The following is a 27,420-nucleotide window of genomic DNA, read 5'->3' as shown; positions in this document are numbered from 1 at the left end:
TGTGGGCATTCCCGATGCGGGGGGGGGGCTGGGGTGCAGGCCAGCCGTCCCGCCAGTCCCAGTGCAGGGCTGGGTGAGGGGCGCTCACGCCGGGGAGCACGAAGCACCCCCCTCTGCTCCCTTCACACTGAAACTCTTCGGAGGGGTTGTTGCTGTTGCCGGTGGCCTCCCTCTCGCCAGCGTGGCCCAGCTGGGCTCCCAAGGTGGCTCTGGTCAAGGCTGCCAGTGACTCTCGGTGCTGCATGCAGGGGCCAGACCTCAGCCCTGTCCCGCTGGCTCTCTCCCGGTGTGACCCGATTCCCAGCCCAGTGGGGAAACCGGTACCTCTGTGGCTGTGGCACAAGGAGAGCCACGGTCTTCACTGTGGCCTCTGGGCCCCCGCAATCTGGTTCCGCAATCTGGTTCTGGGACAGGTGCGCTCACTCCCCTCTGGAGACCAGGGCCCCTTGCTGCCCTTGGCCCGGCCTGCGCTGTTCCCTCTGCACCCCCTGCCAGCTTGGATCAGCCCCTCCAGGGCGCCTCGCTCCCCATTGGATGCCCTGTGACCTGTCCACCCTTTGCCCTGCGGGGCCAGCCCCCTCTCCGCTCTGCTTTCCCTGTGGCGCCCGTCACAGCCGACCTCTTACTTAGAGACTTGCATCTTGCCTCGGCCTCTTCCAGAGTTCTAGGCTCTGCGAGGTCAGCGGTTTTCTTTCTGTTTTAAAAACACTGCTGTGTGCCCAGCTCCCGGGCTCTCATCAGCTGCCTAGGTGTGGAGTAGCTGCTGAGAGACGCTGTTTCTCCTAACTCTGGCTCCACCTCTCCGCAGCGCACGGGCGACACCAAGCCCAACTTCTTCCAGGACTGCCTGATGGAGGTTTTCGACGACCTGGAGCGGCACATCCAGAACCCGCTGGTGCTGCAGTCCATCCTCAGCCTGATGGAGCGGGGCGCCATGGTCCTCACCACCAACTACGACAACCTGCTGGAGATCTTCGGGCAGCAGCAGAGCAAGCCCATGGAGTCTCTGGATTTGAAGGACAAGACCAAGGTGCGGACGGCTGGCCCGGCCCTGCCCCGCCCTGCCCTCCCGCCGGGGGTGTGGCCCCGCGGCCCTGGCAGCGGGAAGGTGTGTCCGCTCACTCGCGGGGGCCCCTGTCCACGTGGACCAGGCCCGCGGGCCCTGGGTGGGTGCTGCCCCCTTGTCAGGACCCCCTGGCCTGCGCGGGGCTCCGCTTGGCCTTCTGTCCTGCGGACCGGCGTCTACACGTCCTCGTGGGCCTCCTTGTGGGAGGCCTGGGTGGCGAAGACAGTCGGGACAGACCCGCCCACAGTCCTCTCGCTGTGGATTGTGGTTAATTTGCCTCGTTCTTTAACAGCTTGGGATTGCAGTGTATGTAAAGGTTTTCGCCTGATTTTCCCCCTTTATGTTACACTGTGAGCGTTTTCCTGTCATTAAGCTGTTTTAAAAGCATGGTGTTAGGAGTTCCCTGGTGGTGTAGTGGGCTAAGGGTGCCAGCATTTCACTGCTGAGGCTTGGGTTCGACCCCTGACCCGGGAACTTTTGCATGTCACAGGCGCGGCCCACCCCCAACCCCCCCCCCCAAAAAAGCAGCATGGTTTTTCAATGTAGTTTTACTGAGAACTAGATTTTTCTTTTTAAGGCTCCACCCTCGGCATGTGGAGGTTGCCAGGCTAGGGGTCCAGTCGGAGCTGTAGCTGCCAGCCTACACCAGGGGCAAAGCAACACTGGATCCTTAACCCACTGAGCGAGGCCAGGGATCGTACCTGCGTCCTTGTGGTTCCCAGTCGGGTTCGTTAACCTCTGAGCCACGATGGGAGCTCCTGGAACTAGATTATAGTTGTTAACTTTCCTCTGCTGTGGTCAGCACCCATCACAGTTACAGATGATGCTGCCACAAGTTCCTAGGAAAGTGTTAGGGCCACAGGGCATGATGATTTTAAAGACAAAGGGTGTAAATGACCCAAGGGTTCTCCAGAAGAGACCAGCAGTCCACACCCCCACCCCCAACCCCCGGCTGTGGGCGGGGCCTCTGCTTCTCGGACCAGAGACCCACCCGCACGTGGCTTTACTGAAAACCCAGAGTGCGTTTCTCCCACTGGATACGTGTGGGTTTTATTTTTATTTCTTCTCTTACGGAGGCTGAACAGTCATCGTCTTGATCGTATTTCTTTGATGACAGGTTTGCGTCCTCTCCGTGTTGGCCTGTGGTTTATGTCACCCCCGCCTGTCACCCGCTCCCCATGAGAGGGTGGGCTCAGCCCCGCTCTGCACGGAAAGGCCCGGCCGTGGAGTCTCATCCAGAGCCCGGACGTGCCGCCTGGCTCGAGGGCCGTGGCCCAGGAGGCTGGAGGGTGAACGTGGCCGCAGGCCCCTCCCGAGCCCTTAGTGACACGGGCACCAGGTGTGGTGTCAGGAGCTCATCTGGCTGCTTGTGTCCGTCCGTGTGTCCGGGGTTGTCGGTCCCGCCGCGGCTGCCCTCATGAGCGGCTCCACCTCAGGGCCGCCTCCTGCGGCCTTTGCTCTGTAGAGCTCTCGGATCAGGTATTTCTCCTCTGCATCTGTTTTCTGGGTGTGACCACAGTGTATACACAGCAGTAGTGCAAACACAGCACGAGACATGAAGGCGGAGGTTAGCAGGCCTGGCGGTTTGCTGGGGTCTGAGATGCTGGGGGAGTCTTTCCCAGAACCATCTCCGTTCTTGTCGATGCCACGGGCAGGAATGACGGGCACTGACAGCTGAGTGTCTCCGCTTTTAAAGGTGTAATTAGAATCCTAGCGTTTCTCTTACTGTTTGCAAGGGCGGCTTGAGAAACCCTGAATCAGGTTCCACGTAGCTGCTGGGAACAGCGGCGACCTGCCCTGTGTGCTTGCTCTGCCAGGTCCTGCAGTGGGCGAGGGGGCACATCAGGTACGGCGTGCTGCACATCCACGGCCTGTACACCGACCCCTGCGGCATGGTGCTGGATCCTTCGGGGTATAAGGACGTGACTCAAGACCCGGAAGTCATGGTACGCTCCCCTGAACGGGCACCAGCTGTGCCCTTGCGCTGCATGGCCACCAGCCTTTTGGGCCATCTGAGCAGTGACTTGGGCTCCAGGCCCCCCATCCCCGCTCGGGTCACGCTCCTACCGGGCGGGGTGGGGCCAGCCGGGCGCCCTCCATGTGGCTCCCGGGCCCTGGAAGAGATGCTCAGTGACACTCAGTGGTCCTCTTGCCCAGGGACACAGCTGAGTTCCTTTGGCGTGACCTGCAGGCCCCGCATCATTCTGGAAGGTTCTTCTCTGGCCACTCCTCCCTGCTCCTCCGTTTTCTGTGCTCACTCACGCATCTCCTTTCTCAGCTGTTTCTCGTTTCTTTCTAAACCTAGTTTTCAAATGTCATGGTCTGTGAGCTTTCTGGGTATCCTAGACAAGATGAAGTGTGGAGACACTGCTCCCCGCTTTTTGTAAACCCGCTTGTAACTACAGGGTTTCACTGAGTCACTGACGAGCTCAGAGTCCGGCCCTCTTCTGGGTGCAAACCCCGGGGCCCAGGTGTGGCCTTGCAGCCGAGATGCGGTTGGTGTGTGATGAGAAGTCTCACCGCCGACCCGCTCTCTTGAGGCTCTCCTTGGTGATTCTCTGCCTGAGTGACCCCACTGATTCAAAGCTTTGGGTCTCTCTGTGCCCACTCCCTTGGGTCATTGTCCCTGGTCCCCTCCTTAGCTGTCCTGCCCTCACCCCCCAAACCCTACTCTCCTGACGCCAGGCCCCTCCCTGCAGGGTTCCTGGCTGTGATCCATTGAGACAGATGTTAATTCTGGGGCCTGGTGTGTGCACAGCTCTGAAAAGAATTTCATGTCCTTGGAAGTTCCCGTCGTGGAGCAGTAGTTAACAAATCCGACTAGGAACCCTGAGGTTGCGGGTTCGATCCCTGGCCTTGCTCAGTGGGTTAAGGATCCGGCGTTGCTGTGAGCTGTGGTGTAGGTCACAGATGCGGCTCAGATCTGCATTGCTGTGGCTGTGGTGTAGGCCAGCAGCTGTAGCTCTGATTGGACCCCCAGCCTGGGGACCTCCATATGCCGCAGGAGCGGCCCTAGAAAAGGCAAAAGGACAAAAAAAAGACCAAAAAAAAACAAAAAAATTCACGTCCTTATTATGTTTTAACCATTTAAAACTGTACATAATTCTAGAAGATCTGAATTGCGTGACTGCACTGACAAGATTGATTGGTGGGTGGGGTTTGGGGACTGGGCCGGTTACCCTGGCTTGGAGAGGAAGAGGCCCACTCTCTCCTTCCTCCTCCTCCTCTTCTTCTTCTTTTTTGGTCTTTTTTTAGGGCTGCACCCGCCACATAATGGAGGTTCCCAGGCTAGGGGGCTGAATCAGAGCTACAGCTGCCGGTCTACACCACAGCCACAGCAACACCAGCTCTGAGCCATGTCTGCGACGTACACCACAGCTCACGGCAAGGCCGGACCCTTCACCCACTGAGCGAGGCCAGGGATCGAACCTGCATCCTCATGGATACTGGTCGGGTTCGTCACCGCTGAGCCACGGCGGGAACTCCCACTCCCTTTCTTCTTCTTTGTTCCTCGTGTGGCTCCTGGGGGAGCCCCGTCAGGGAGCAGGGATTTAAAAGGGCCATCATGTAGGTGGCTCATCCCTGGTGGCTCAGTGGGTGAAGGATCCGGCGTTGTCCCTGCGGTGGTGCAGGTTGGGTCCCCGGCCTGGGAACTTCCACAAGCGGCCAGAAAGAAAAAAATGAAAGCACAAAGATGTAACTTTGGGGTCAGTCATGGGACCGGACCCCCTTTCAGATGAGCAGCTCAGCGTCTCGGTTCCCTCCCAGGAAGTTCTCCAGAACCTGTACCGCACCAAGTCGTTCCTGTTTGTGGGCTGCGGAGAGACGCTGCGGGATCAGATCTTCCAAGCCCTCTTCCTCTACTCGGTGCCCAACAGGGTGGATCTGGAGCACTACATGGTCGTGCTCAAGGAGAGCGAGGACCACTTCTTTAAGCACCAGGCAGACATGCTGCTGCACGGGATCAAAGTGGTGTCCTACGGGGACTGCTTCGACTATTTCCCGGCGTACGTGCAGGACCTCGCCTCGCAGATCTGCCAGCAGCCAAGCCCAGGTACGGGAATTTGCCTTGCTTCCGTATACAAAACCGCGAGGATTCTTCCCGTTTCTCCCCTTTTGGTAGGTATGATTGACATGCCGTAAAATAAAACCAAGAGGGAGTTTTTCATACTCTTGGATCCACTGGTCTTCCAGTTATTTTTTAGCGTCTCTGTGCACTTTACAGAGAGAAGGTTGGGGTAATTGGAACTTGACACGTACAGCCGTGCTTGTCCACATCTGCCCGTCTCAGGGGAGAGGCCGTGCTTCCAACTCCCTTAACCGAGACAGCCAGCTCCCAGCCGGCTCCTTCAGCCGTGACGCCGAAAACCTGAACCGCAGGTTTCTCACTGCTTTACCCTGTCCGTGCCTTTTAAAGTTACAACTGCAGAGGCGCAGGATGACTGTAGGAAGAGCTGCCTTTTTCCCCTAGCGTCTTCTCCCTGTGGTGCCAAGTGCAGCACCCTTAACCCTGCCCCGGCCCTCACTTCTCCGGCGGGGGGGCGGGGGGGGGGTGACCACCTGCCAGGAATGACCACGACAAGGGGCCACCTCCCACCGGGCAGGTCATGGCTTTGCCTTCAGTGTCATGGAGCACGAAGAACGGCAGCCGGGAAAGGTCCGCTTTGGCTCTCCTGTCACCGTGACAGGAGACCAGACAGTCACCCTGGCGGTGGGTGGGTCAGCCGCACAGATGGCTGGGGGTGCTGGCAATGGCTTTGAAGACCCGAGGACGCGACGGTCAGGGGTGGCTGACTGCACGTGTGATCCAGCAGCTTGGTTCTTGCCACTAGTCCTTCCTAAAATCACTAGTCATGAGCAAGGTGGACCATTTTAGTTGCATTTCCATTGATAAGAGTGTAACTAGGGTGGTAGTTTTACAAAGAAAAAGAGAGGGGAACGTTGTGTGTAACACACTGCTATGAATTTACATTCTTGAGTGTCTTTCATTTCTATGTATTTTTATATACAACTTTATTTACCTGTTTCGGTTTTGAGGGCCTCATCTGTGGCATATGCAGGTTCCCAGGCTAGAGGCTGAATTGGAGACGTGGCTGCCGGCCTACGCCACAGACACAGCCACGCGGGATCCCAGCTGCATCTACACCACAGCCATGGCAACACCAGATCCTTAACTCCCTGAGAGAGGCCAGGGATCCTCAGGAATCCTAGTCAGGAAGCTGCTGAGCCCCAGTGGGAACTCCGTATAGCATTTTGAGTCACAGTATCCACTGCTACAAAGTAGGTGATTTTCAAGCTGCTGAGACAAGCTCAGAGAGGTGCCTTGCTCTCCCAGTTGGTGCCCAGATACTGTGGAGGTGAGGTTGGGGTCCTGGACCGAGAGCAGAGTCAAATGTGCCACTCAGTGTGGAGGGGGCAGCCTCCCCCCCCACTGCGGGCTTAACCTGGCCTCGGAGCGCCGCTCATGGCAGGGCTTCCTGTCCCCACGGACGCCCCCTTTGCTGGACCCTGGCAGCTGAGTGGATGGACAGGCTGCCAGGGGACTTGCACTCTGTGGCCGTGGGCTTACGTTCTTGAGGCGCTTTTGTTTGGAGAGGGTGGCAGGGATGGTGACACCCCCTCCCCCGAGCCGTTGGCGAGGAGATGGAGGCTGTGGTGGGAGCTGGGCTGCCTGCAGAGGCAGCGCTGTGAGGTCTCGGCTGTGCTGATGCCTTTCCTTTCTTCTCCAGATGCTGAGCGAGTGGACAGCACCACGTCCTTGGGTAAAGCAGCTCTGGATTTTCGCAGCCTGTCCTCTGCCTGCACAGGGTCCCGCTGTCTCCCTGCCGCTCCTTCCTTAACTGTCACAGGCATCCCCCCCGGAACACATAGCTTAAGTTGTGCTGAGATGACACATAGCAGCGCCTTCATGAAGGGATGGCAGATGCAGCCCATCCCCTGGGGAGCACAGCTTCGTCAAACACGGGCCCCTCCCGCTGCCTGAGAATAGCTTCCTGTCCTTGAACCAGAGTCTGTATCGGACCAGTTGGCCTCAGATGTAGTAATTTTTAACCCATCCCCTTCAGAGGTTTTAATTGTAGGTTCTAACTATTTATGTGCATTTTTCTATTTTTATTACTTGAAATGTGTGTCCTCTGGGTTCAACCCTGCCCATTTATGACTTGACGAGGTGCCAGTGCCTCCTGGCATCTAATCCTACCCATGGGTGAACTTGGTGCCAGGTTTTTTTTTTTTTTTTTAGGGTCACACCTGTGGCATGTGGAGGTTCCCAGGCTAGGGGTCGAGTTGGAGCTGCAGCTGCCGGCCTGCACCACAGCCACAGCCACGCTGGATCCTAGCCGAGCCCACAACCTACACCACAGCTCACGGCAACGCCGGATCCTTAACCCACTGGGCAGGGCCAGGATTGAACTCTCATCCTCAGGGTTCCTAGTTGGATTCGTTTCTGCTGAGTCACGACGGGAACTGCAGGTGGCTGGTGCTCCCACGTGGCTGTCACTGGGCTGGAAGGGGCTCTTTTGTCAGCGAGTGGCTCCTTTGCTGGCCTGTCTCGGCGGAGCCCCAGGTGGCGTCTTGGTAGTGGGGGTGGCGGTGGGAGAACAGTTGCCTCCGGCTTTCCGCTTCTAGCTTATTTCCACGTGGAAGAGCGCAGTTATCATTGGTTCCTCTCACTCCCAGAGTGGCCGAGCTTTTGGAAAACGCCTTAGCTCGATAGACAGCTGCAGCACCTGGCAGCGATTGCTCGGTTGGTGCCCCAGCTAAATCAGATTTGTGAGCTGGTCCTGGAGGGTGGATTCTAGAATAGCTTAAGTTTTTTTCAAATTACAAAACATTTCTTTAATTGAAGTGCAGTTGCTGTACCATTTATGTAGGTTACTGTGAGCCTCCTCTGCTGTTATCTCACTAGCTTGGGTGTTTTAGGTTCCTCGTGTAAGGGACAGACAGCATTTGTCTGACTTGGCTTAGCGTCATGCCCTCCGAGTCCCTTCATGTTGTTGCAAATGGCAAAATTCCACCTTTATTGTACGAGCTGAGTCGTAGTCCAGTGTGTGTGTGTGTGTGTGTACCTACGCACACGCGTGTACACACACATAGCACATCTTCTTTGTGCATCTGCTGGTGGACTTTGATTGCTTCCATATCTTGCAACTGTAAATGATGCTGCATGAGCCTTGGTGTAAATAACTCTTTTCAAATAAGGGTTTTTGGTGTTTTTCGGATATGCACCCAGAAGTGGAGTTGTCGGGGCGTGTGGGGGTTCTGTTGAGTTTTGGGAGAGATCCCTATGGTCTGGTCCACAGCGGCAGCACAGCCTCCCCGGGGCTCCCTTTTCCCCACACCCTCTCCAGCCAGTGGTGTCTTCTTGTTGATGACAGGCCGCCGTCCTCAGAGAGGCTTTTAACCCAGGGTTTCCTCTTTCAGGTAATGCGTGCCAGGACTGCGCAAAGAGGAAGTTAGAAGAAAATGGAATTGAAGTTTCGAAAAAACCCAGGCAGTCTGATACCGGTATGATGGCCTTTCTTTCGGGGGGCCTCTTGCAGCCGGGCCGCATTCGTAGTGTTTTCAGTGACAATACTCGCTTTGACGCCCTGGCCTCCTGGGGACAGGGGGGTCGTGGACACCGTTCCAGCTCCCAGAGCTTCCGCTTCTAAGAGTTTCTGTTCCTCTAAGTCAGCACCTTAGTGAAGAAAAAGTACGCCAATCGTCAGGTCAGCCCAACGAGTGTTGACGTGAACCCTGCAGTTCAGGCACCGCAATGTTCTCAGGAGTCCCCGCCCTCACTTCTCAGGCGCCCCCTCCGCGCAGCGCAGCCCCCGCGGAGTCAGGCTCTCCTGGAGTGAGGTTTGTCCGCACCTGGTCGGTAGGTGGCGCTGTCCCAGGGAGGCGGCCCTCCCGCGCCTCCCCCGGTGTCCATGGTAACAGCATGTCCCTTAGTGAAGCTGGGGCTGCGGGGCCTCCGTCCTCCACGCCTCCCCTTCCTCACCTCCTCCCCGAAGCCCACCGGGCTGTACATCGACCTGCCGGTCTACAGGTTGGCTCTAAAAGCTGGAACACAAACGCAGTGACTTAATTAAAAGGCAGGAACCATTTTTCCTGGTTGACCAGCTTATGAGTTGCGGCCGTGGGTCCTGCTTAGATCAAGGTCCAGTGAGTTCCTTTCCTCACAGTTCCTAATTATGCTCATTTTTCATTGTTGCAGATTCGTGGTGTTCGTGTTGTTTCTGTGGGTTTTTTTTTTTTTTTTTTTTTTTTTTTTGTCTTTTTAGGGCTGCACCGCACGGCATATGGAGGTTCCCAGGCTAGGGGTCGAATAAGAGCTACAGCTGCCTGCCTACACCACAGCCAGAGCAACATGGGATCCGAGCTGTGTCTGCGACCTACACCACAACTCATGGCAACGCCAGATCCTTAACCCACTGAGCGAGGGCAGTGACCGAACCCGCAACCTCATGGTTCCTAGTCGGACTTGTTAACCACTGAGCCACCATGGGAACTCCTCTGTATTCTCTTAATCATGCTGCCCCTCATTTTCTGAGTCTTCCTTGTTCCGGCTGGAGGGTGTGGCCTGGCCTGGAGCCCCTTCCTCGCCCGCCTGGGGCGGTGCCGGGTCTGCTCCCTCCCCACGCCACCCGCTTCCGCCAGAACCTCCTCCGGCAGCTCCCACGGCCGCCGTGTGCGAGGCCAGCCTCCCGAGGGCTGGTGGGAGGGTGGGATCCTTCAGGAACCGGGTTTCCTGTTGAAGAGGGTCTGGTGCGACCCCGGCTCTCATCTGTGGGGACCTGTTGCTTTCCGTTCTGGAAGCTTTAGGATCTTCTTCTCCTTGGTGCTGAGAAATTTCAGGAGGTTGTATGTAGGTGGAAATCCTTTTAATGTATCTTGCTCAGTTCTTTTTCCTCCAGTTCTGGAATCTGTCTTCTCTGTTCCTTCTTCATTGAATCATATTAGTTGGGCCTCTTGAATTAATTTCTGCTGTGTTTTGTTTTTTTTAATGTTTTAATTTTCATTTTCTGTCTTCATTTTTTTTTTTTTCAAAAACTTTCTGGGAGATTCTTAAAATTATGTTTCTACTCCTTAGGCTAAATTTTTGAGTGTTACTGCTAATTTCTAAGCTCTTGTTTTCTTTTTTCCTTTCAGCTTTTGTTTTCTGATTTCGTCTTCTTCATAGCATCTGTTGTTTTGGGACCGCGATGTCTTTTCAGATTTCTAGGGATGGCAGAGACTTTCCTGGTTATCTGACCTACCCTCTTCCTGAAAACAGCAGGATAGAGACTTTTCAGATTTCAGAGTTTATTCTTTATTAGATAAGAAAACTTCTTAAAACACTCTTACGCACCTATATAATAATCCAAGAGTCTCTGAGAGCCCTGACACCTTGAACGTACTACCAGCTACTTACTTAACGTTTATTTATTTTTTTATTACGCAAATGAATTTGTCACATCTGTAGTTGTCTAATGATCATAACAATCTGATTTCACAGGATTTCCATCCCACAGCCCAGGCACATCCCCCCACCCCCCAAACTGTCTCCTCCGGAGACCATAAGTTTTTCAATGTCTGTGAGTCAGCATCTGTTCTGCAAAGAAGTTCCGTCTGTCCTTTTTTCAGATTCCACGTCAGTGAAGCATTTGATGTTGGTGTCTCATCGTATGGCCGACTTCACTTAGCGTGATAGTTTCTAGGTCCATCCATGTTGCAAAAAATTCTGGTATTCTTTTTAATGGCTGAGTAATATTCCATTGTGTATATGTACCACCTCTTCTGGATCCACTCCTCTGTCGATGGACATTTAGGTTGTTTCCGTGTCTTGGCTATTGTAAATAGTGCTGCAGTGAACACTGGAGTACATGTGTCTTTGTGAGTCGTGGTTTTCTCTGGATAGATGCCCAGGAGTGGGATTGCTGGATCAAATGGTAGTTCTATGTTTAGTTTTCTGAGGAATCTCCATATTACTTTCCACAGTGGTTGCACCAATTCACAATCCCACCAACAGTGTAATCGGGTTCCTTTTTCTCCACACCCTCTCCAGCACTTATTGTTTGTAGACTTTTGGATGATGGCCATTCTGGCTGGTGTAAGGTGGTACCTCAGAGTGGTTTTGATTTGCATCTGTCTAATAATGAGTGACGCTGAACATCTTTTCATGTGTTTCTCTTTTTTTTGTTGTTGTTGCTGCTGCTATTTCTTGGGCCGCTCCCGTGGCATATGGAGGTTCCCAGGCTGGGGGTTGAATTGGAGCTGTAGCCACCGGCCTACGCCAGAGCCACAGCAACGCGGGATCCGAGCCGCGTCTGCAACCTACACCACAGCTCACGGCAACGCCGGATCCTTAACCCACTGAGCAAGGGCAGGGACCGAACCCGCAACCTCATGGTTCCTAGTTGGATTCGTTAACCACTGCGCCACGATGGGAACTCCTTTTTCATGTGTTTCTTGGCCACCTGTATGTCTTCTTTGGAGAATTGTCTGTTTGTTTAGATCTTCTGCCCATTTTTTAATAGGCTTGTTTGTTTTTTTGGTATGGAGCTGCAGAAGGTGTTTATAAATTTTGGAGATTAATCCCTTATCAGTTGATTCACTTGCAAACACTTTTCTCCCTTCCTGTGGGTTGTCTTTTCGTGTTGTTTAGGGTTTCCTTTGCTGTGCAGAAACTTGAAGTTTGATTAGATCCCATTTGTTTATTTTTCTTTTTATTGTCAATACTCTGATAGGTGGATCTGAGAAGATGTTGCTGTCATTTATGTCAGAGAGTGTTTGGCCTATGTTTTCCTCTAGGAGTCTGATAGTGTCTGGTTTTATATCTAGGTCTTCAATCCATTTGGAGTTTATTTTTGTGTATGGTGTTAGGGAGTGTTCTAATTTCATTCTTTTCCATGTGGCTGTCCAATTTTCCCAGCACCACTTATTGAATAAGCTGTCCTTTCTCCATCGTATATTCTTGCCTCCTTTGTCATAGATTAGTTGGCTGTAGGTGCGTGGGTTTAATTCTGGGTTTCTATCCTGTTCCACTGATCTATATTTCTGTCTTTGTGCCAGTACCATGCAGTTTTGACGACTGTTGCTTTGTAGTATAGTCTGAAGTCTGGGAGCTTGATTCCTCCAGCTCCATTTTTCTTTTTCAGGATGTTGGCTATTCTGGGTCTTTTGTGCTTCCAAACAGACTTTAAAATATTTTGTTCAAGTTCTGTGAAAAATGTCCTTGGTAATTTGATAGGGATTGCATTGAATCTGTAGATTGCCTCGGGTAGCATAGTCATTTTGATAATATTAACTCTTCCAATCCACGAGCATGGTATATCTTGCCATCTATTTGAGTCATCTTTGATTTCTTTCATCAGTGGCTTGTAGTTTTCAGAGTACAGGTCTTTTGTTTCTTTAGGTAGGTTTACTCCTAGGTATTTTATTCTTTTGGATGCGATGGTAAACTGGATTGCTTCCCTAATTTCCTTTTCTGCTTTTTCATTGTTAGTGTATAGAAACGCTGTCGATTTCTGTGTATTGATTTTGTATCCTGCGACTTTGCCAAATTCATGGATGAGCTCTAACAGTTTTCTGGTAGAGTCTTTAGGATTCTCTAGGTATAGTATCATGTCATCTGCAAATACCGATAGTTTTACCTCTTCCTTTCCAATTTGTATTCCTTTTATTTCTTCTACTTCTCTGCTGTGGCTAGGACTTCCAGAACTATGTTGAAGAGTAGTGGCGAGAGCGGACATCCTTGTCTTGTTCCTGATCTCAGCGGGAATTCTTTCAGCTTTTCACCATTGAGAATGATGTTCGCTGTGGGTTTGTCGTATATGGCCTTTATCATGTTGAGGCAGGTTCCCGTTATGCCCACTTTCTGAAGGGTTTTTATCAGAAATGGGTGTTGGATTTTGTCAAAGGCTTTTTCCGCGTCTATGGAGAGGATCATAGGGTTTTGATTCTTCAGTTTGTTCATGTGGTATATCACACTGATGGATTTGCGGATATTGAAGAACCCTTGCATCCCTGGGATAAATCCCACTTGATCACCATGTACAATCCTTTTAATGTATCGTTGGATGTGGTTTGCTAGTATTTTGTTGAGGATTTTTGCATCGATGTTCATCGGTGAAATTGGCCTATAGTTTTCTTTTTTTGTGGAGTCTTTGTCTGGTTTTGGTACCAGGGTGATGGTGGTCTCATAGAATGAGTTTGGGAGTATCCCTTCCTCTGCAATTTTTTGAAATAGTTTCAGGAGAGGTGTTAGCTCTTCTCTAAATGTTTGATAGAATTCGCCTGTGAAGCCATCTGTTCCTGGACTTTTGTTTGTTGGAAGTTTATTAATCACAGTTTCAATTTCAGTTCTTGTGATTGGTCCATTCATCTTTTCTATTTCATCTTGGTTTAGTCTTGGAATATTGTACTTTTCTAAGAATTTGTCCATTTCTTCTAGGTTTCCCATTTTATTGGCATATAGTTGCATATGATCATATAGTCTCTTATGATCCTTTGTATTTCTGTGATGTCTGTTGTTACTTCTCCTTTTTCATTTCTAATTTTATTGATTTGAGTCCTCTCTTTTTTTCTTGATAAGTCTGGCTAGGGGTTTATCAATTTTGTCGATCTTTTCAAAGAACCAGCTTTTCGTTTCATTGATCCTTTCTATGGTTTTCTTTGTTTCTATTTCATTGATTTCTCCTCTGATCTTTATGATTTCTTTCCTTCTACTAACTTTAGGTCTTGTCTGTTCTTCTCTCTCGAGCTGCTTTAGATGTAAAGCTAGCTTGTTTATTTGGGCTTTTTCTTGTTTCCTGAGGTGGGCTTGTATTGCTATAAACTTTCCTCTTAGAACGGCTTTTGCTGCATCCCATAGGTCTTGGAGTGTCATATGTTTGTTGTCATTTGCTGCTAGATATTTTTTAATTTCCTCTTTGATTTCTTCAGTGATCCATTGGTTGTTTAGTAGCATGTTGTTGAGTCTCCACGTGTTTGTGTTTTGCAGTTTTTTTCTTGTTGTTGATTTCCAGTTGTATAGCGTTGTGGTCGGAAAAGATGCTTGATATGATTTCAATTTTCTTAAAGTTACAGAGGTTGGATTTGTAGCCCAGGATGTGGTCAATCTTAGAGAATGTTCCACATGTACTTGAGAAGAATGTGTATTCTGTTGCTTTTGGATGGAATGTCCTATAAATATCTATTAAGTCCATCTGGTTTAATGCATCACTCAGGGCCTATGTTTCCTTATTGATTTTCTGTCTGGTTGATCTGTCCATTGCTGTAAATGGGGTGTTAAAGTCCCCCACTATGATTGTGTTATTGTCGATTTCTCCTTTTAAGGTTGTTAGCAGTTGCCTTATATATGGTGGTGAACCTGTGTTGGGTGCATAGATGTTTAAAATTGTTATACCATCTTCTTGGATGGATCCTTTGATCATTATGTAACGTCCTTCTTTGTCCCTTAAAATATTCTTCATTTTAAAGTCTATTTTGTCTGATATGAGTATTGCTACTTCAGCTTTCTTTTGATCCCCGTTTGCATGAAATATTTTCTTCCATCCTCTCACTTTCAATGTGTATGTGTCCCTAGAAATGAAGTGGGTCTCTTGAAGACAGCATATATGTGGGTCTTGTTTTTGTATCCATTCAGCCAGTCCATGTCTTTTGGCTGGGGTGTTTAGTTCATTCACATTTAAGGTAATTATTGATATGTATGTTCTTATTGCCATTTTATTAATTACTTTGGATTTGTTTTTGCTGCTCTTTTTCTTTTCCTTCTTCTCTTGTTCTTTTCTGCCTATAGAAGTTCCTTTAGTATTTGTTGTAAGGCTGGTTTAGTGTTGCTGAATTCTCTCAGCTTTTGCTTCTCTGTGGAGGTTTTGATTTCTCCTTCAAATCTGAATGAGAGCCTTGCTGGGTAGAGTTATCTTGGTTGGAGGTTTTTTCCTTTCATCACATTGAGTATATCATGCCACTCCCTTCTGGCCTGCAGAGTTTCTGTTGAAAAATCTGCCAATAGCCTTATCAGGGTTCCCTTGTATGTTGTTTCTTTTTCCCTAGCTGCTTTCAAGATTTTCTCTTTGTCTTTCATTTTGGTCAGTTTGATTAATATGTGTCTTAGGGTGTTCCTCCTTGGGTTTATATTGTGTGGTACTCGTTGTGCTTCCTGGATTTGAGTGAGTGGTTCCTTCCCCATGTCAGGGAAGTTTTCAGCTATTGTCTCTTGGAATATTTTTTCTGTCTCCTCTCTCTCTTCTCCTTCTGGCACCCCTATAATATGGATGTTGGTGCGTTTCACGTTGTCCCAGAGTTCTCTGCGACTCTCTTCATTTGTTTTCGATCTTTTTTCTCTTTTCTGTTTCGCATCAGTGGTTTCCACTAGTCTGTCCTCCACCTCTCTTATTCGTTCTTCTGCCTCCTGTATTCTGCTCTTAGCTGCTTCTAGTGAATTTTTTATTTCAGTTATTGTAGTTTGCATCTCTTCTTGTTTAAGTTTGATATCTTGGATCTCTTTGGTCAGTGTTTCCTGTAAGTTACCCATCTTTGCCTCCAGTTTATTTCCAATGTCTTGCATCATCTTCAGCATCAACAGTCTAAAGTCTTTCCTGGGGGCTGAGAATCTTCTCCTCATGGCTTAGCTGTGTTTCTGGGGTTTTTCCTTTCTCCCTTATCTGAGTTATAGTCCTTTGTCTTTTCATTTTTATAAGTTTTTGGTGTGGTGACCTTCTTACAGATAATAGAGTTGTAGCCTCTCTTACTTCTGGTGTCCGCCCCCCCTGTGGCTGAAGTCGGTATGGGGGGGCTTGGTGTAGGCTTCCTGATGAGAGGGGCTGATGCCTGCCCCCTGGTAGGAGGAGCCGATTCTAATCCCTCTGGTGGGTGGGGCTTAGTCTCTGGATGGGATTAGAGGCAGCTGTGTGCCTGAGGGGTCTTTAGGTAGCAGTTTACTGATGGGCAGGGCTGTGATCCCACCGGGATTGTGGTTTGCCCTGGGGCTTCTCAGCAGCTGACTGATGGGTGGAGCCAGATTTTCCCAAAATGGCCCCCTCCAGAGAAAGGCAGCTGCTGAAGATTCCTGAGAGCTTTGCTTTCAGTGTCCCTCCCTCACGACAAGCCACATTCCCCCCCCCCCCCCCCCCCGTTTTCCCAGGATGTCCTCCAAGAACTGCAGTCAGGTTTGACCCAGATTCCCTTGGAGACTTAGCTTTGCCCTGGGACCCAGTGCACGTGAAAGTCTGTGTGCGCCTTTTAAGAATGGGGTCTCCGTTTCCCCCAGTCCCGTGGAGCTTCTGCTCACTAGCCCCACTGGGCTTCAATGCCAGGGGCTCTTTCTCCCTGTGCCAGATCCCCACATATGAGGGTTTGATGTGGGGCTCAGAACGCTCACTCCTGTAGGTGAGTCTCTGTGAACCAGTTAGTTTCCAGTCTGTGGGGCTTCCCACCTGGGAAGTCTGGGGTTGTTTATATCGTGAAATCGCCCCTCCTACCTCTTGATGTGGCCTCTTCTTTTTCTTCTGGAGTAGGGGATCTTTTTTAAGGTTTCTGGTCCATTTTGATGAAGTGTGCTCAGCCTTTAGTTGTGAATTTTGTTGTTTTTAGGAGAGAAGTTGGGCTCCAGTCCTTCTATTCCGCCGTCTTAATCCCGTCCCTCCTTACTTAACGTTTAAATTAGCTCCTCAGCGGGTACGATGGAGCAGTGAGTACTTGATGCCCCTTTTTCCTGCTGCGCCACAGGGAACACGTACGGTTGAGTCTGTTACGGACACGGATTCAAATAAACAGCTATGGCAGCGCTGGCAGAGGCTGCCTGTGGGGTGAGGTGGTGGCTCCTGCTGGCTGGTGGTGGTGGAGGGGACTGGCTGAGTGACACCTGCTCCCTTAGATTTTTTTTTTTTTTTTTTCGTCTTTTTAGGCTGCACCCACGACATATGGAGGTTCCCAGGCCAGGGGTCTAATCGGAGCTACAGCCACTGGCCTACACCACAGCCACAGCAACACCAGATCCAAGCTGCATCTGCGACCTACACCACAGCTCACGGCAACGCTGGATCCTTAACCCACGGAGGGAAGCCAGGGATCAAACCTGTGTCCTCAGGGATCCTAGTCGGGTTGGTTACCGCTGAGCCAGGATGGGAACTTCCCGCTCCCTTAGATTTTACAACTTGAAGGAACCTGTCTTTAGAGGGAGATTTCCATGTTGAGAGTATTTTGGATAAAATTCTTGGAAGTCTTAGAGCAGATACCTGGACTGTGAATTCAGCCAGGAGTTCATCCGTAACTCAGTGAAGCTGGGTTCTTTGGGTTGCTCCCTTCCAGACGAGGGTTCCTTTCCTCTAGTCTCTGGTTTCCCTCCTGTCCCCAGGACACCTCGCTGCTGTGGTTAAGGAGGCAGGTGCAGCTGACGGTCCTCTGTCCGTGGTGTGGTCGCTGCTGCCGCTGCCGCCGCAGCTCTTCTGCCTGGGGGCGACCTCTGCGTGGCCTCGTGGTCTGTGCCATCAGCAGAGCCTCCTGCTGGTGGACCTGGCCCGGAGCAGTGGGCAGGCCAGCCTCTGGGGTCCTCGGGGTGCCCTGGGTGCTGGAACCCACACCAGCAGCCACCTCCCTGGGCAGCCCGTCTCTGCAGAGGAAGCCCTCTGGTCCCTTACACAGAGCTTTGTCCTGTTCTGCTCGAGGGGGAGAGAGACTGGTGTGTCTCTGTCCCCAGTGCTGCTGGCCAGGCCCTCGGGCTGCGGGGCGGAGCAGCCCGGCCCCACCTGAGGCCACCCCTGAACCGTCCGCTTCTCCCGGTCCCCAGGCTCCCGCTGCAGGTGTGCGGACCCTGCCCCTCCCCCGTCCGCTAAGAAGGGGAAAAGCACCCACATTCAGGGGTCAGGATGGCCAGCGCTTTGCAAATCTAATGTCCCGTGATTTCCTCTGTCCCCAGTGTTACTTGTAAGTCACAGCGCCGTTTCTCGACAGCGGCCACCAATTCCATCGTGGAGGTGTCTCAGGGTCTTTGGCACATAAGAAAACCCTAATCAGTTTCTGAATTGGAAACCCCATTGCAAATACTTGTTTGGCATCAGCGTTAATGAGTGTTTGGGTGTTGCTTTTTGTTCAAACAGATGATGCTGGGGGGTCTTGAAATCTTTAAAACCAACACAACCTGCAACTTGAAAAGCAGCCTCTGGAACCACAGTGCCCTCTGAAGCCACGAGGAATGTTAGGGAAAGCCGCGCCGGACCTCTGGAGCCAACCGCCAAGACCCCCAAAGAACCACGCGGGCGTGCGGGCCCCGCGCCCCACTGGGTAACTGCTCCAGAGGCGAAGGTGTCCTCGGGGGACCGACAGCCACCACCTCAGGGACCAGCTGAGGGTGGGGTACCTGGCCTGCCCCACTCCCAGGTGACAGGGCCTCTTCGTCAGGGTTTTTTTCCTATTAAAAGGGGGAGAGTGAAGACTGTCCAAGCAACAGTAGCTGCCAAAGAGAAAATAAGAAACTAGACACTTAGATTTATATAACTTTTAGGTAGAAACGTCTGTTACTGTGGGAACAAGCGAGATGCCTGTTCAATAGTGAAGACAGCAGCACTGAGCACGCGGGCGGGAGCCGCGCGCACACGCACACGAAGACTCGCTGGGTCCCGGGGCTTCTCAGGAGTCGGTCCTTTTGGTGACTTTGTTTCCGAAGAACAGCGGGCTGAGTGCTGCGGAGCCCGCAAGAGCCAGAGGCCTGCGCACAAGCCCGGTGCAGGGTCGGCACATGGGTTGGTGATGGTTACCTGAGAAGCTGCAAGTTACATGTTTAGTTAAGTCAATTTCAAGGTTTTCAAGCCTTCTTTCTGTGGGTTAAGGCCCAGCCTTTCTGCTCTCAGCTCTTAAATTCTCCCCAGGGCCCACGTGAAAGGATTTGCACAGAGCGGAGCAGGCACAAGTTCGTCTGTGCCGTTTTAGAGTCCTCGGGGTTCTCCCAGGGCAGAGCCGCCTGGGCTGTGTGCCTGTGCCCGGTGGCCCCTGGTCCTGGCTCAGCCCTGCTTGGCATCTGTGCCAAGGCTGCCTGTTTAGTAGCTCCCTGCGGACGTAAAGAAAGTGAACAAGAAACGTGAGGCTGGGAAGTGTAGGGAGAGAGAAGCCAGAGCTGCTGAAGGCCTTTTCTTTTTCTCTTTGAAGCATGGAAAACGGATCTTTTATGTCACTCTTGTCAAAAATAAAATTTTATTTTCAACTCTATTGCTAAGCTTTTCTTTAGTTACAAGATGTGGTACAATGTATTTCATGAGAATTTTTGCCTTGAGTTGCCACTCAGTTGTGAAATTAATTGATTACTTAAGTATTTAAAATTTTAAAAAGTAAACATCTAGGTCTGCTTTAACAAGAAGACATTGGAGTTCCCTTGTGGTACAGAGGAAACAAATCCAACGAGGAACCATGAGGTTGCCAGTTCGATCCCTGGCCTCACTCAGTGGGTTGAGGATCTGGCCTTGCCGTGACCTGTGGTGTAGGTCACCGACGCGGCCCGGATCCTGCGTTGCTGTGGCGTAGGCCAGCCGCTCCAGCTCCGACTGGACCCCTAGCCTGAGAACCTCCATATGCCCCGGGTGTGGCCCGAAATAGCAAAAAAAAAAAAAAAAAAAGAAAAAGAGAAGACATTTTACAAACTGCAATGGGGGCAGGATGGCTGAATCTGAAAGTTGGTGAGACACAGGGTGACAATATTACGAGCTTGGAAAGAGAATCTAAAGCTGGAAGGTAAAGCAGAGCCAATTCAGGTCGAGCTTTGAGAATCGCCATGCAGGAGAATCGAAGGCCTTGCTTTAAAAGATATATTTAGTCATTTCTCTGATTTTTGTTTGTTTTCCTTTTTGCCTTTTCTAGGGCCGCTTCCCACGGCATATGGAGGTTCCCAGGCTAGGGGTCGAATCGGAGCTGTAGCCACCGGCCTACGCCAGAGCCACAGCAACGCGGGATCCGAGCTGCATCTGCAACCTACACCACAGCTCACGGCAACGCCGGATCGTTAACCCACTGAGCAAGGCTAGGGATTGAACCCGCAACCTCATAGTTCCTAGTCAGATTTGTTAACCACTGCGCCACGACGGAAACTCCTGATTTTTGTTTTTAATACAAATTTATTCCAACATGACTGATGTATTAGAAAAAGCAGTCAGCATAGCACATCCACCTGTGGCTAATCTTGTCTGTGAGAAACTGGGTCAGGGCGTGACTACAACGTGGCTTGTTTGCTGCCTCAGAGAGAACAGGTTTTACATTTTTTTTTTGCTTTTTTTTACTTTCAGGGCTGTACCCGGGGCATTCGGAGGTTCCCAGGCTAGGGGTCCAATCAGAGCTACAGCTCTCGGCCTACACCTACACCACAGGTCACAGCAACGCCGGATCCTTGACCCACTGAGTGAGGCCAGGGATTGAACCCGCCACCTCATGATTCCTAGTCGGATTCGTTTCTGCTGCGCCACTACAGGAACTCCCCAGGTTTTACATTGTTTTTTTTTTTTTTGCCTTTTCTAGGGCTGCACCTGTGGCATATGGAGGTTCCCAGGCTAGGGGTCCAATCAGAGCTGTAGCTGCTGGCCTGCACCACAGCCACAGCAACTTGGGATCTGAGCCAAGCCTGCGACCTACACCAAGCTCACGGCAACACCGGATCCTTGACCCACTGAGCAAAGCCAGGGATCGAACCCGCAACCTCATGGTTCCTAGTCGGAGTCGTTAACCCCTGCGCCAGGACGGGAGCTCCAGGTTTTACATTCTTGAATGGTTGTGTTTCATGTGGTCATCCAGACACCTGTATGGTAACCTCTGCTGCCTCATCAAAGCCCGAAAGACTCTGGCCCGTGAAGGCGGCTGGACCTGCTCCAGGTGGAAAGCAGGAGGCTGCAGCCAGCTGCCCAGCGCCCTGGGGGGACAGGCCGCCCGCCCTCCGGCCCCCACCCGCACTGGTGCGGCAGCAAGCGTCACGGGGGCGCCCCTTTCCCAGGTCAGCTTCCGGGCGGTTTGGGGGTGAGGCGCCTGTGTCCTGTGTAGCTGTGCCTTTAACCATTTAACCCTATAAAGCCGGCTTCTTACCAGGTTCATTTTTGTTGGGAGTTGGTGCCCCCGCCCCACAGTTGCTGTCCCCCTGCGGTTTCCGCCGGGTGCCTTGGCGTAGCCAGGCGCTTTTCCGGGATGAGGGTTGCTGTGTTGGACGGAGCAGTGACCCTGCTTTGAAGGCCTCTGACGGTCCGCAGTCTCAGGGGTGAGGTCAGCGTCTGCCCCAAGCCGTGTGGCACCGAAGGGCTGGTTTGATGTCTTCCAAGGCAGAGGGAGGTCGCGCCCACCAGGACTGGAAAAAGGTACAAGCGGGCGACTTCTGGCCCTCACGCCTTCAGAGGTTGGCTGGGGGAGGGCAGGAAGCAGGTTTTTGGGTGACTTCCATCTGTTTCTTAGGCACAGAGTGTATTTTGTTTACAGGGAACAGTGTCGTTCAAAGGTGATTCCATTACTTCAGGAGGCGACTCCCTGATTGGCACTTAAATACAGCACCACTATCATTTTTTATTCCATTTTTATTTATTGATTTGTCTTTTTGCCATTTCTAGGGCTGCTCCCACGGCGTATGCAGGTCCCCAAGCCAGGGATTGAACCCGCAACCTCATGGGCTCCTAGTTGGATTCGTTAACCACTGAGCCACGGTGGGAACTCCTTTCTTTTTCCATTTTTAAATGGAAATGAAGTACTATTGAAAACACTGCACCTTTTTTTGGTCTTTTTAGGGACGCACCCGTGGAATTTGGAGGTTCCCAGGCTAGGGGTCTAACTGGGGCTGTAGCCACCGGCCTACGCCAGAGCCACAGCAACGCAGGATCCTTAACCCACTGAGCGAGGCCAGGGATCGAACCCACATCCTCATGGTTCCTAGTCGGATTCGTTAACCACTGAGCCACAACGGGAACTCCCAAAAAGCTCTGCAACTTTGGATTCAACCAACCTTGGATTGAAAATAGTTGGGAAAAAAAAAGACTCCAGGAAGTTCCAAAACCATCTAGAATTTGCCGTGTATAGGCTACTATTTACAAACATTTACGCTGTATCAGGCACTATAAACAATGCAGAGATGGTTAAAGGGAGGCTGTGGGCTGTATGCGGATTCCTACCAACGCATATAAGGAACTGGAGCATCCCTGGGCGGTGGTACAGGGGCTCCCAGAGAGAAGGGACCACTGCAGTCGAGCGGAGCAGTGGGCTGTTGCTTGGGAGAGCCTGTGTCCTTCTGTCTGTTTTTTCTTTTTATGACCACATCTACCGCATATGGAAGTTCTTAGGCCAGGGTTGAATGGGAGCTGCAGCTGCCGCCTACATCACAGCCACAGCAGCACTGGATCTGAGCTGCATCTGCAACCTCTGCCGCAGATCACAGCAACCCCGGATCCTTAACCTACCGAGGGAGGCCGGGGATTGAACCCACGTCCTCACAGACACCACGTGGGGTTCTTCCCCGCCGAGCCACAACAGGAACTCTGAAACAACTCAATTTCACCTTAAATCCTTTATTTCTAAAATTACAGAGTGCAGACGTTTGAAATTAGACTATTTTTATTGATACTTTCAGTACTGGTTTCAGTCCCTCCGAAATAATTTTCCCTAAGACACAGGTCCAATACCGTGTAACTAGCACACTTAGAAACCAAGTTTCTTCTCTTAAAGGTTTACTTAAACTGTGCAAGGCAACATCGCAGCAAAGGTGAGTGATGCCGGATTAAAAAACTTTGACTGGATTTCAAAATGGAAGTTAAAACTATGTTTTCAGAGCTAACGCACAGGAGATGCTATTTACTGGAGTGGGGCCTGAACACTTTGTAACAGAGGCAAGCATCTTTGGCGGGGGACAAGCTTTTGCTTGCTCCCAAAGTCTGTCAGGTAGATGGAACGTGGGGGTGAGAACGGAACAAGGGTTGGCCTGACCACGCAGCACTCTGCCCACCGCTACCATCGCGCTGAGGCCTAACGGGGCTCCCGCTGCCTCCTGCTGCTCTCTCTCCCCTCGGTTTCTGGATACTGAGAAAGGTCCAGGGTCAAAGCTCGGCTGAACATGCAGTCGTCTTGCTGAAACGGAGACAAGACAGTACCGTCAGTCCCTGTCATCAGATGTGAAGTCAGGGCCCTCAGTGAGTCTGGACTGAGCTTTGCAAAAGGACCCTCCTTGCAGCCAAACGTATCGCCTGTCTGCATTGACATGAGCTCTATTTCGTTTTTGGAGTTACCTGGCAAAATGTACCAGCTCTGCTACCCCAAACGGGCCTTTCACACACGGATTGTTTTAAATGAAAGGCTACTGAGAAACAGCAGACGGAGGAAAAAACTAAAAACGAAGCACAAGACTCCCTTTTGGTAAAGGAAATTCATTGACATAAAAGATGGCCACCTCTTCACTTTTTCTTTTTTTTTTTTTTAGGGTCGCACCCATGGCACATGGATGCCCCCAGGCTTGGCGTCAACTCAGAGCTACAGCTGCCGGCCTACACCACAGCCCCAGCCGTGCCGGATCCTCGACCCACTGAGTGAAGCCAGGGACGGAACCCGCATCCTCACGTTTCCTAGCTGGGCTCCTGACCGCTGGGCCACAACGGGAGTTCCAACCTCTCACTCGTGGCCAGTGCAGAGGTCAGCGGCATCTGCAGGGCAGCTCTGACTCCAGCCTGCTCCTGGCCCTCCTCCCGGAGCCCCAGGCCTCTGCCTTCCAGCCTCGCATGCTTGTCCCCGTCCAGGCCCTCGCCACCGCTGGCTTGTTCACCGCTGGGTGTGCCCTCAGGTCCCAGGCTGATGCTCTTGTTTACCTTTCCGCCTCCCGCTGGTCTAACTGACAGGGCCTGCCAGAGCCTGAGATTTTATTCCTGTCCTGCACTGCTAATGAGAATTCCCGTTTCTCTCCTGCAGCGTGTTCCAGCGATGCCGTGACAGGAGGTAGGCGCAGGGAGGGAAGTGGATTTTATCTTGGCTTCAAGGAGGACTCAGGAAGTGAAACCGAATTGTCTAAGGACTGAATGATCTGAATGAGTTGCTCTGCTCCATTAGCGCAGGTAAGTATTTTCAAGGGCTTCTAGAATGACGATGCACCTGAGAACTTGTGGTCAATTTCTTTGTTTTTTCCTCTGGTACTTTTGGAGGATAAATGGGTCCCTGTTAGTTCTACCATGTTGCATTTCTATTTGCCTAAAACATTCAGACCTTACAGAAATAGGAAATATAATACTAGCAGTCTAATTCCTGTAAGTTAATATGTACTATTATTTTACAAGCAAAACTATCATACTTACTGTTCTGCAATTTTCAACTGGCTTTTTCACTTAAAATAGATCTTACCTTTCTGTATACGGCCACAGAAAAACATCCGAGTAGTTCCTTTTAAGTCTTATTGATTAAAAAATCACCCCAGCCTATATCTGTCACTGCTGAAATCAAACAGTATCTACACTCTGTGAGGAACTTGAGATGCTGTTGCTGGGACCCCCCCGCCGCCCCGGGCTGATTTTCCTCCTCCCCTCTGCCGTGTCTTTACCTCTGGATAGATGCCTATCAGCGCATCAGCTTTGGAATAGAACTCTTCTTTCAGGGAAATAATTATCATCTGAAACTGTTCCTGAGTCTGCTCCTTGATGTAACTTGACACCTGGGAGGAACCAAAAGCGTCAACCCCGTCCCATCAGTAAGGATGCAGAAGGCACCTGGCCCTTCAGTAAGGAAAGGCGGCCTTCCTGGGGGCCCTGAGAACAGGCCCTGTCCGTCTGAGTCTGACAGGACGCCTGCCTGCCTGCCTTCCTGGTGATTCAGGCAGGGAGTCACTGCAACCGCAGAAGCGGAGATAGCTCAGATTCTAAAATAAGAGATTAGAAAACTAGAAACCTCATTAAATCTGACTGAAAACCTAAATATTTTTAAGAGAAACATCTAACCTAGACTATCATGTGAATATGCAACCAACTTCTACAACAAGATAAAACTACCACTTGGGTATTTGATGAGGGTGAAGAAGGGCTGGTATTTTAAGCTCCCAGCTTCCTCTGTTGCCAACTCAAAAGCTGAAGATGGGAGAAATATGGCAATTATATATGTATTCATTGTCCATGATCAACTCATTTGGTGAGCGGGGAATTCAGTGGCTCCTTCAGGAGCCTTAATTCCAAGGAATGGAGTAAGAACAAAACAGACTGGCTAGAAATGCGTCTTGGTGAAAATCTCTACTCAGAATCTGGAGAACGATAAAGAACTTAAGACTCAAATCACAGTTTTAACAAGATGCTTGCCGATTCCCTGGATCTCTCTGCAAGCCTAGAGTGTGCCTTCTCCGTGTATTGGCCTGACTGCAGCCAAGATACTGAGAACACTCATTCTGGAGGCAGGAATGGCCACTTCGGTTGAGGAATGAGGCCCCGGCTGAGGTGAATTTGGGCTACAGGCTGAATTCACAGGCAGAAGGAACTCCAGCACTGGAGGCACCATGGTGCCGAGTAGGTAGCCACCGCGATACAGGACTTTGAGGAAGTCCGTTTCTGTTTTGTTGGTTAGTTCAGTGTGGTAATCTCTAGGTCCATTCACGTTGATGCAAATGGCATTATTTCATTCTTTTTATGGCTGAGTAATAGTCCATTGTGTGTGTGTGTGTGTGTGTACACATATATACACCTTTATTCGTCCCTTTGTCAGTGGACATTTAGGTTGTTTCCATGTCTTGGCTACTGTAAATAGTGCTGCTGTGAGCAGCAGGGTACATGTATCTTTTCAAATTATCAGAGTTCCTGTCATGGCTCAGCAGTTAACGAATCCGACGAGCATCCATGAGGATGTAGGTTTGATCCCTGGCCTTGTGGGTTAAGGATCTCGAGTTGGCATGAGCTGTGGTGTAGGTTGCGGACACTGCTCGGATCTGGCATTGCTGTGGCTGTGGTGTAGGCCAGCAGCTATAGCTCTGATTGGACTCCTAGCCTGGGAGCCTCCATATGCCATGGATGTGGCCCTAAAAAGACCCCAAAAAAAAGTCAAATTATAATTGTCTGGGTGTACGCCCAGAAGTGGGATTACTGAATCATATGGCAACTTTATTTTTAGGTGTTTTTTTTTTTGGTTTTGTTTTTTGATTTTTAGGGCCGCACTTGTGGCATGTGGAAGTTCCCAGGCTAGAGGTCAAATCGGAGCTACAGCTGCTGGCCTTCACCACAGCCACAGCCACGACAGATCCGAGCCACCTCTGTGACCTACACCAGCTCACAGCAACGCTGGATCCTTAACCCACTGAGTGAGACCAGGGATGGAACCTGCATCCTCATGGATACTAGTCAGGTTCTTAACCTGCTGAGCCACAACAGGAACTCCTGGGCTCTATTCTGTTCCATTGACCCCTATGTCCGTTTTGTGCCAATAACTTTCTTCCTTTCTTTTTTTAAGGAGGCACCCACGGCATATGGAGGTTCCCAGGCTAGGGGCTGAATCAGAGCTGTAGCTGCTGGCCTACATCACAACCATAGGAACGCCAGATCCTTAACCCCCTGATCGAGGCCAGGGATTGAATCCACATCCTCATGGAAACTAGTCGGGTTTGTTACCGCTGAGCTGCGGCAGTAACTCCTTGCACCAATAACTCTGAATAACTGCAGCTTTGTAGTATTGTCTGCAGTCTGGGAGGGTTCTGCCTTCTGCTTTATTCTTTTTTTCTCAGGATTGCTTTGGCAATTATGGGTCTTTTATGGTTCCACATACATTTTACGATTATTAAGTTCTGTGAAAAGTATCACGGGTAATTTGATGGGGATCACATTAAATCTGTAGTCCGGGAGTTCCCGTGGGGCGCAGTGGTGAACGACTCCGATGAGGAACAATGAGGTTGTGGATTCGATCCCTGGCCTTGCTCAGTGGGTTAAGGATCCGGCGTTGCCGGGAGCTGTGGTGTAGGTTGCAGATGTGGCTCGGATCCCACGTTGCTGTGGCTCTGGCGTAGGCCAGTGGCTACAGCTCCGATTGGACCCCTAGCCTGGGAACCTCCATATGCCGCAGGAGCGGCCCTAGAAAAGGCAAAAAGACAGAAAAAAAAAAAAATCGTAGGTTGCTTTGGGTAGTAAAATGGCCCTTTTAACAATATTAAGTCTTCAAATTTTTTCAGATTCTTCAAATCTTCTCATTTCTTTGAACCATCTTCAATTTTCTTAATGCTTTGTAGTTCTTAGCATGTAAGTCCCTCACCTCCTTAGTAAGGCTCATTTCCAAGGACTGTTTCTTTATGGGATTTTGGAAGTCACTGTTTACATCCCCTTTCCCATTTCATTGCCACTGTAAAGTAATGCGGCAGATTTCTGTGAGTGAACCTCATATCCTGCTACCTGCTGAATGGTTCTAGTAGCTCTTGCTGGAGTCTTTAGGGCTTCCTG

The 27,420-nt window shown here is 50.7% G+C and overlaps 2 protein-coding genes across 13 annotated transcripts in view; one reads left to right on the top strand and one right to left on the bottom strand.

The window, feature by feature from the left end:
• Window positions 1-19,237, top strand: part of FAM118A (family with sequence similarity 118 member A) — a 35,082-nt gene extending 15,845 nt beyond the window's left edge. For 4 of the 12 annotated variants that reach the window (XM_085025416.1, XM_085025414.1, XM_003481518.5 and 1 more), the window contains 6 exons: window positions 809-1,030; window positions 2,884-3,012; window positions 4,835-5,120; window positions 6,796-6,828; window positions 8,489-8,572; window positions 18,133-19,237. In XM_085025416.1, the coding sequence (XP_084881542.1) occupies window positions 809-1,030; window positions 2,884-3,012; window positions 4,835-5,120; window positions 6,796-6,828; window positions 8,489-8,572; window positions 18,133-18,152 (774 nt within the window). In that variant the 3' untranslated portion in view covers window positions 18,153-19,237. Of the gene's footprint in view, window positions 1-808; window positions 1,031-2,183; window positions 2,546-2,883; window positions 3,013-4,834; window positions 5,121-6,795; window positions 6,829-8,488; window positions 8,573-18,132 lie in introns of all 12 variants that reach the window. The other 8 variants (XR_014845608.1, XR_014845605.1, XR_014845607.1 and 5 more) reach the window with 3 other exon arrangements.
• Window positions 19,238-22,535: 3,298 nt separating this feature from the next.
• Window positions 22,536-27,420, bottom strand: part of SMC1B (structural maintenance of chromosomes 1B) — a 91,233-nt gene continuing 86,348 nt past the window's right edge. Inside the window, exons 24-25 of the mRNA XM_021091388.2 lie at window positions 24,561-24,671; window positions 22,536-23,107 (exon numbers count right to left, since the gene is read on the bottom strand). Of these exons, the coding sequence (XP_020947047.1) occupies window positions 23,006-23,107; window positions 24,561-24,671 (213 nt within the window). The 3' untranslated portion in view covers window positions 22,536-23,005. The remainder of the gene's footprint in view (window positions 23,108-24,560; window positions 24,672-27,420) is intronic.

This window comes from Sus scrofa, chromosome 5, assembly GCF_054392235.1.
Source record: "Sus scrofa isolate SSC_HxYL_T2T_F1_AM1 chromosome 5, Sscrofa_HxYL_maternal_Yorkshire_Landrace_v2.0, whole genome shotgun sequence".
Classification (NCBI taxonomy): Eukaryota; Metazoa; Chordata; class Mammalia; order Artiodactyla; family Suidae; genus Sus; species Sus scrofa.
This window is presented reverse-complemented; position numbering and strand designations above follow the sequence as displayed.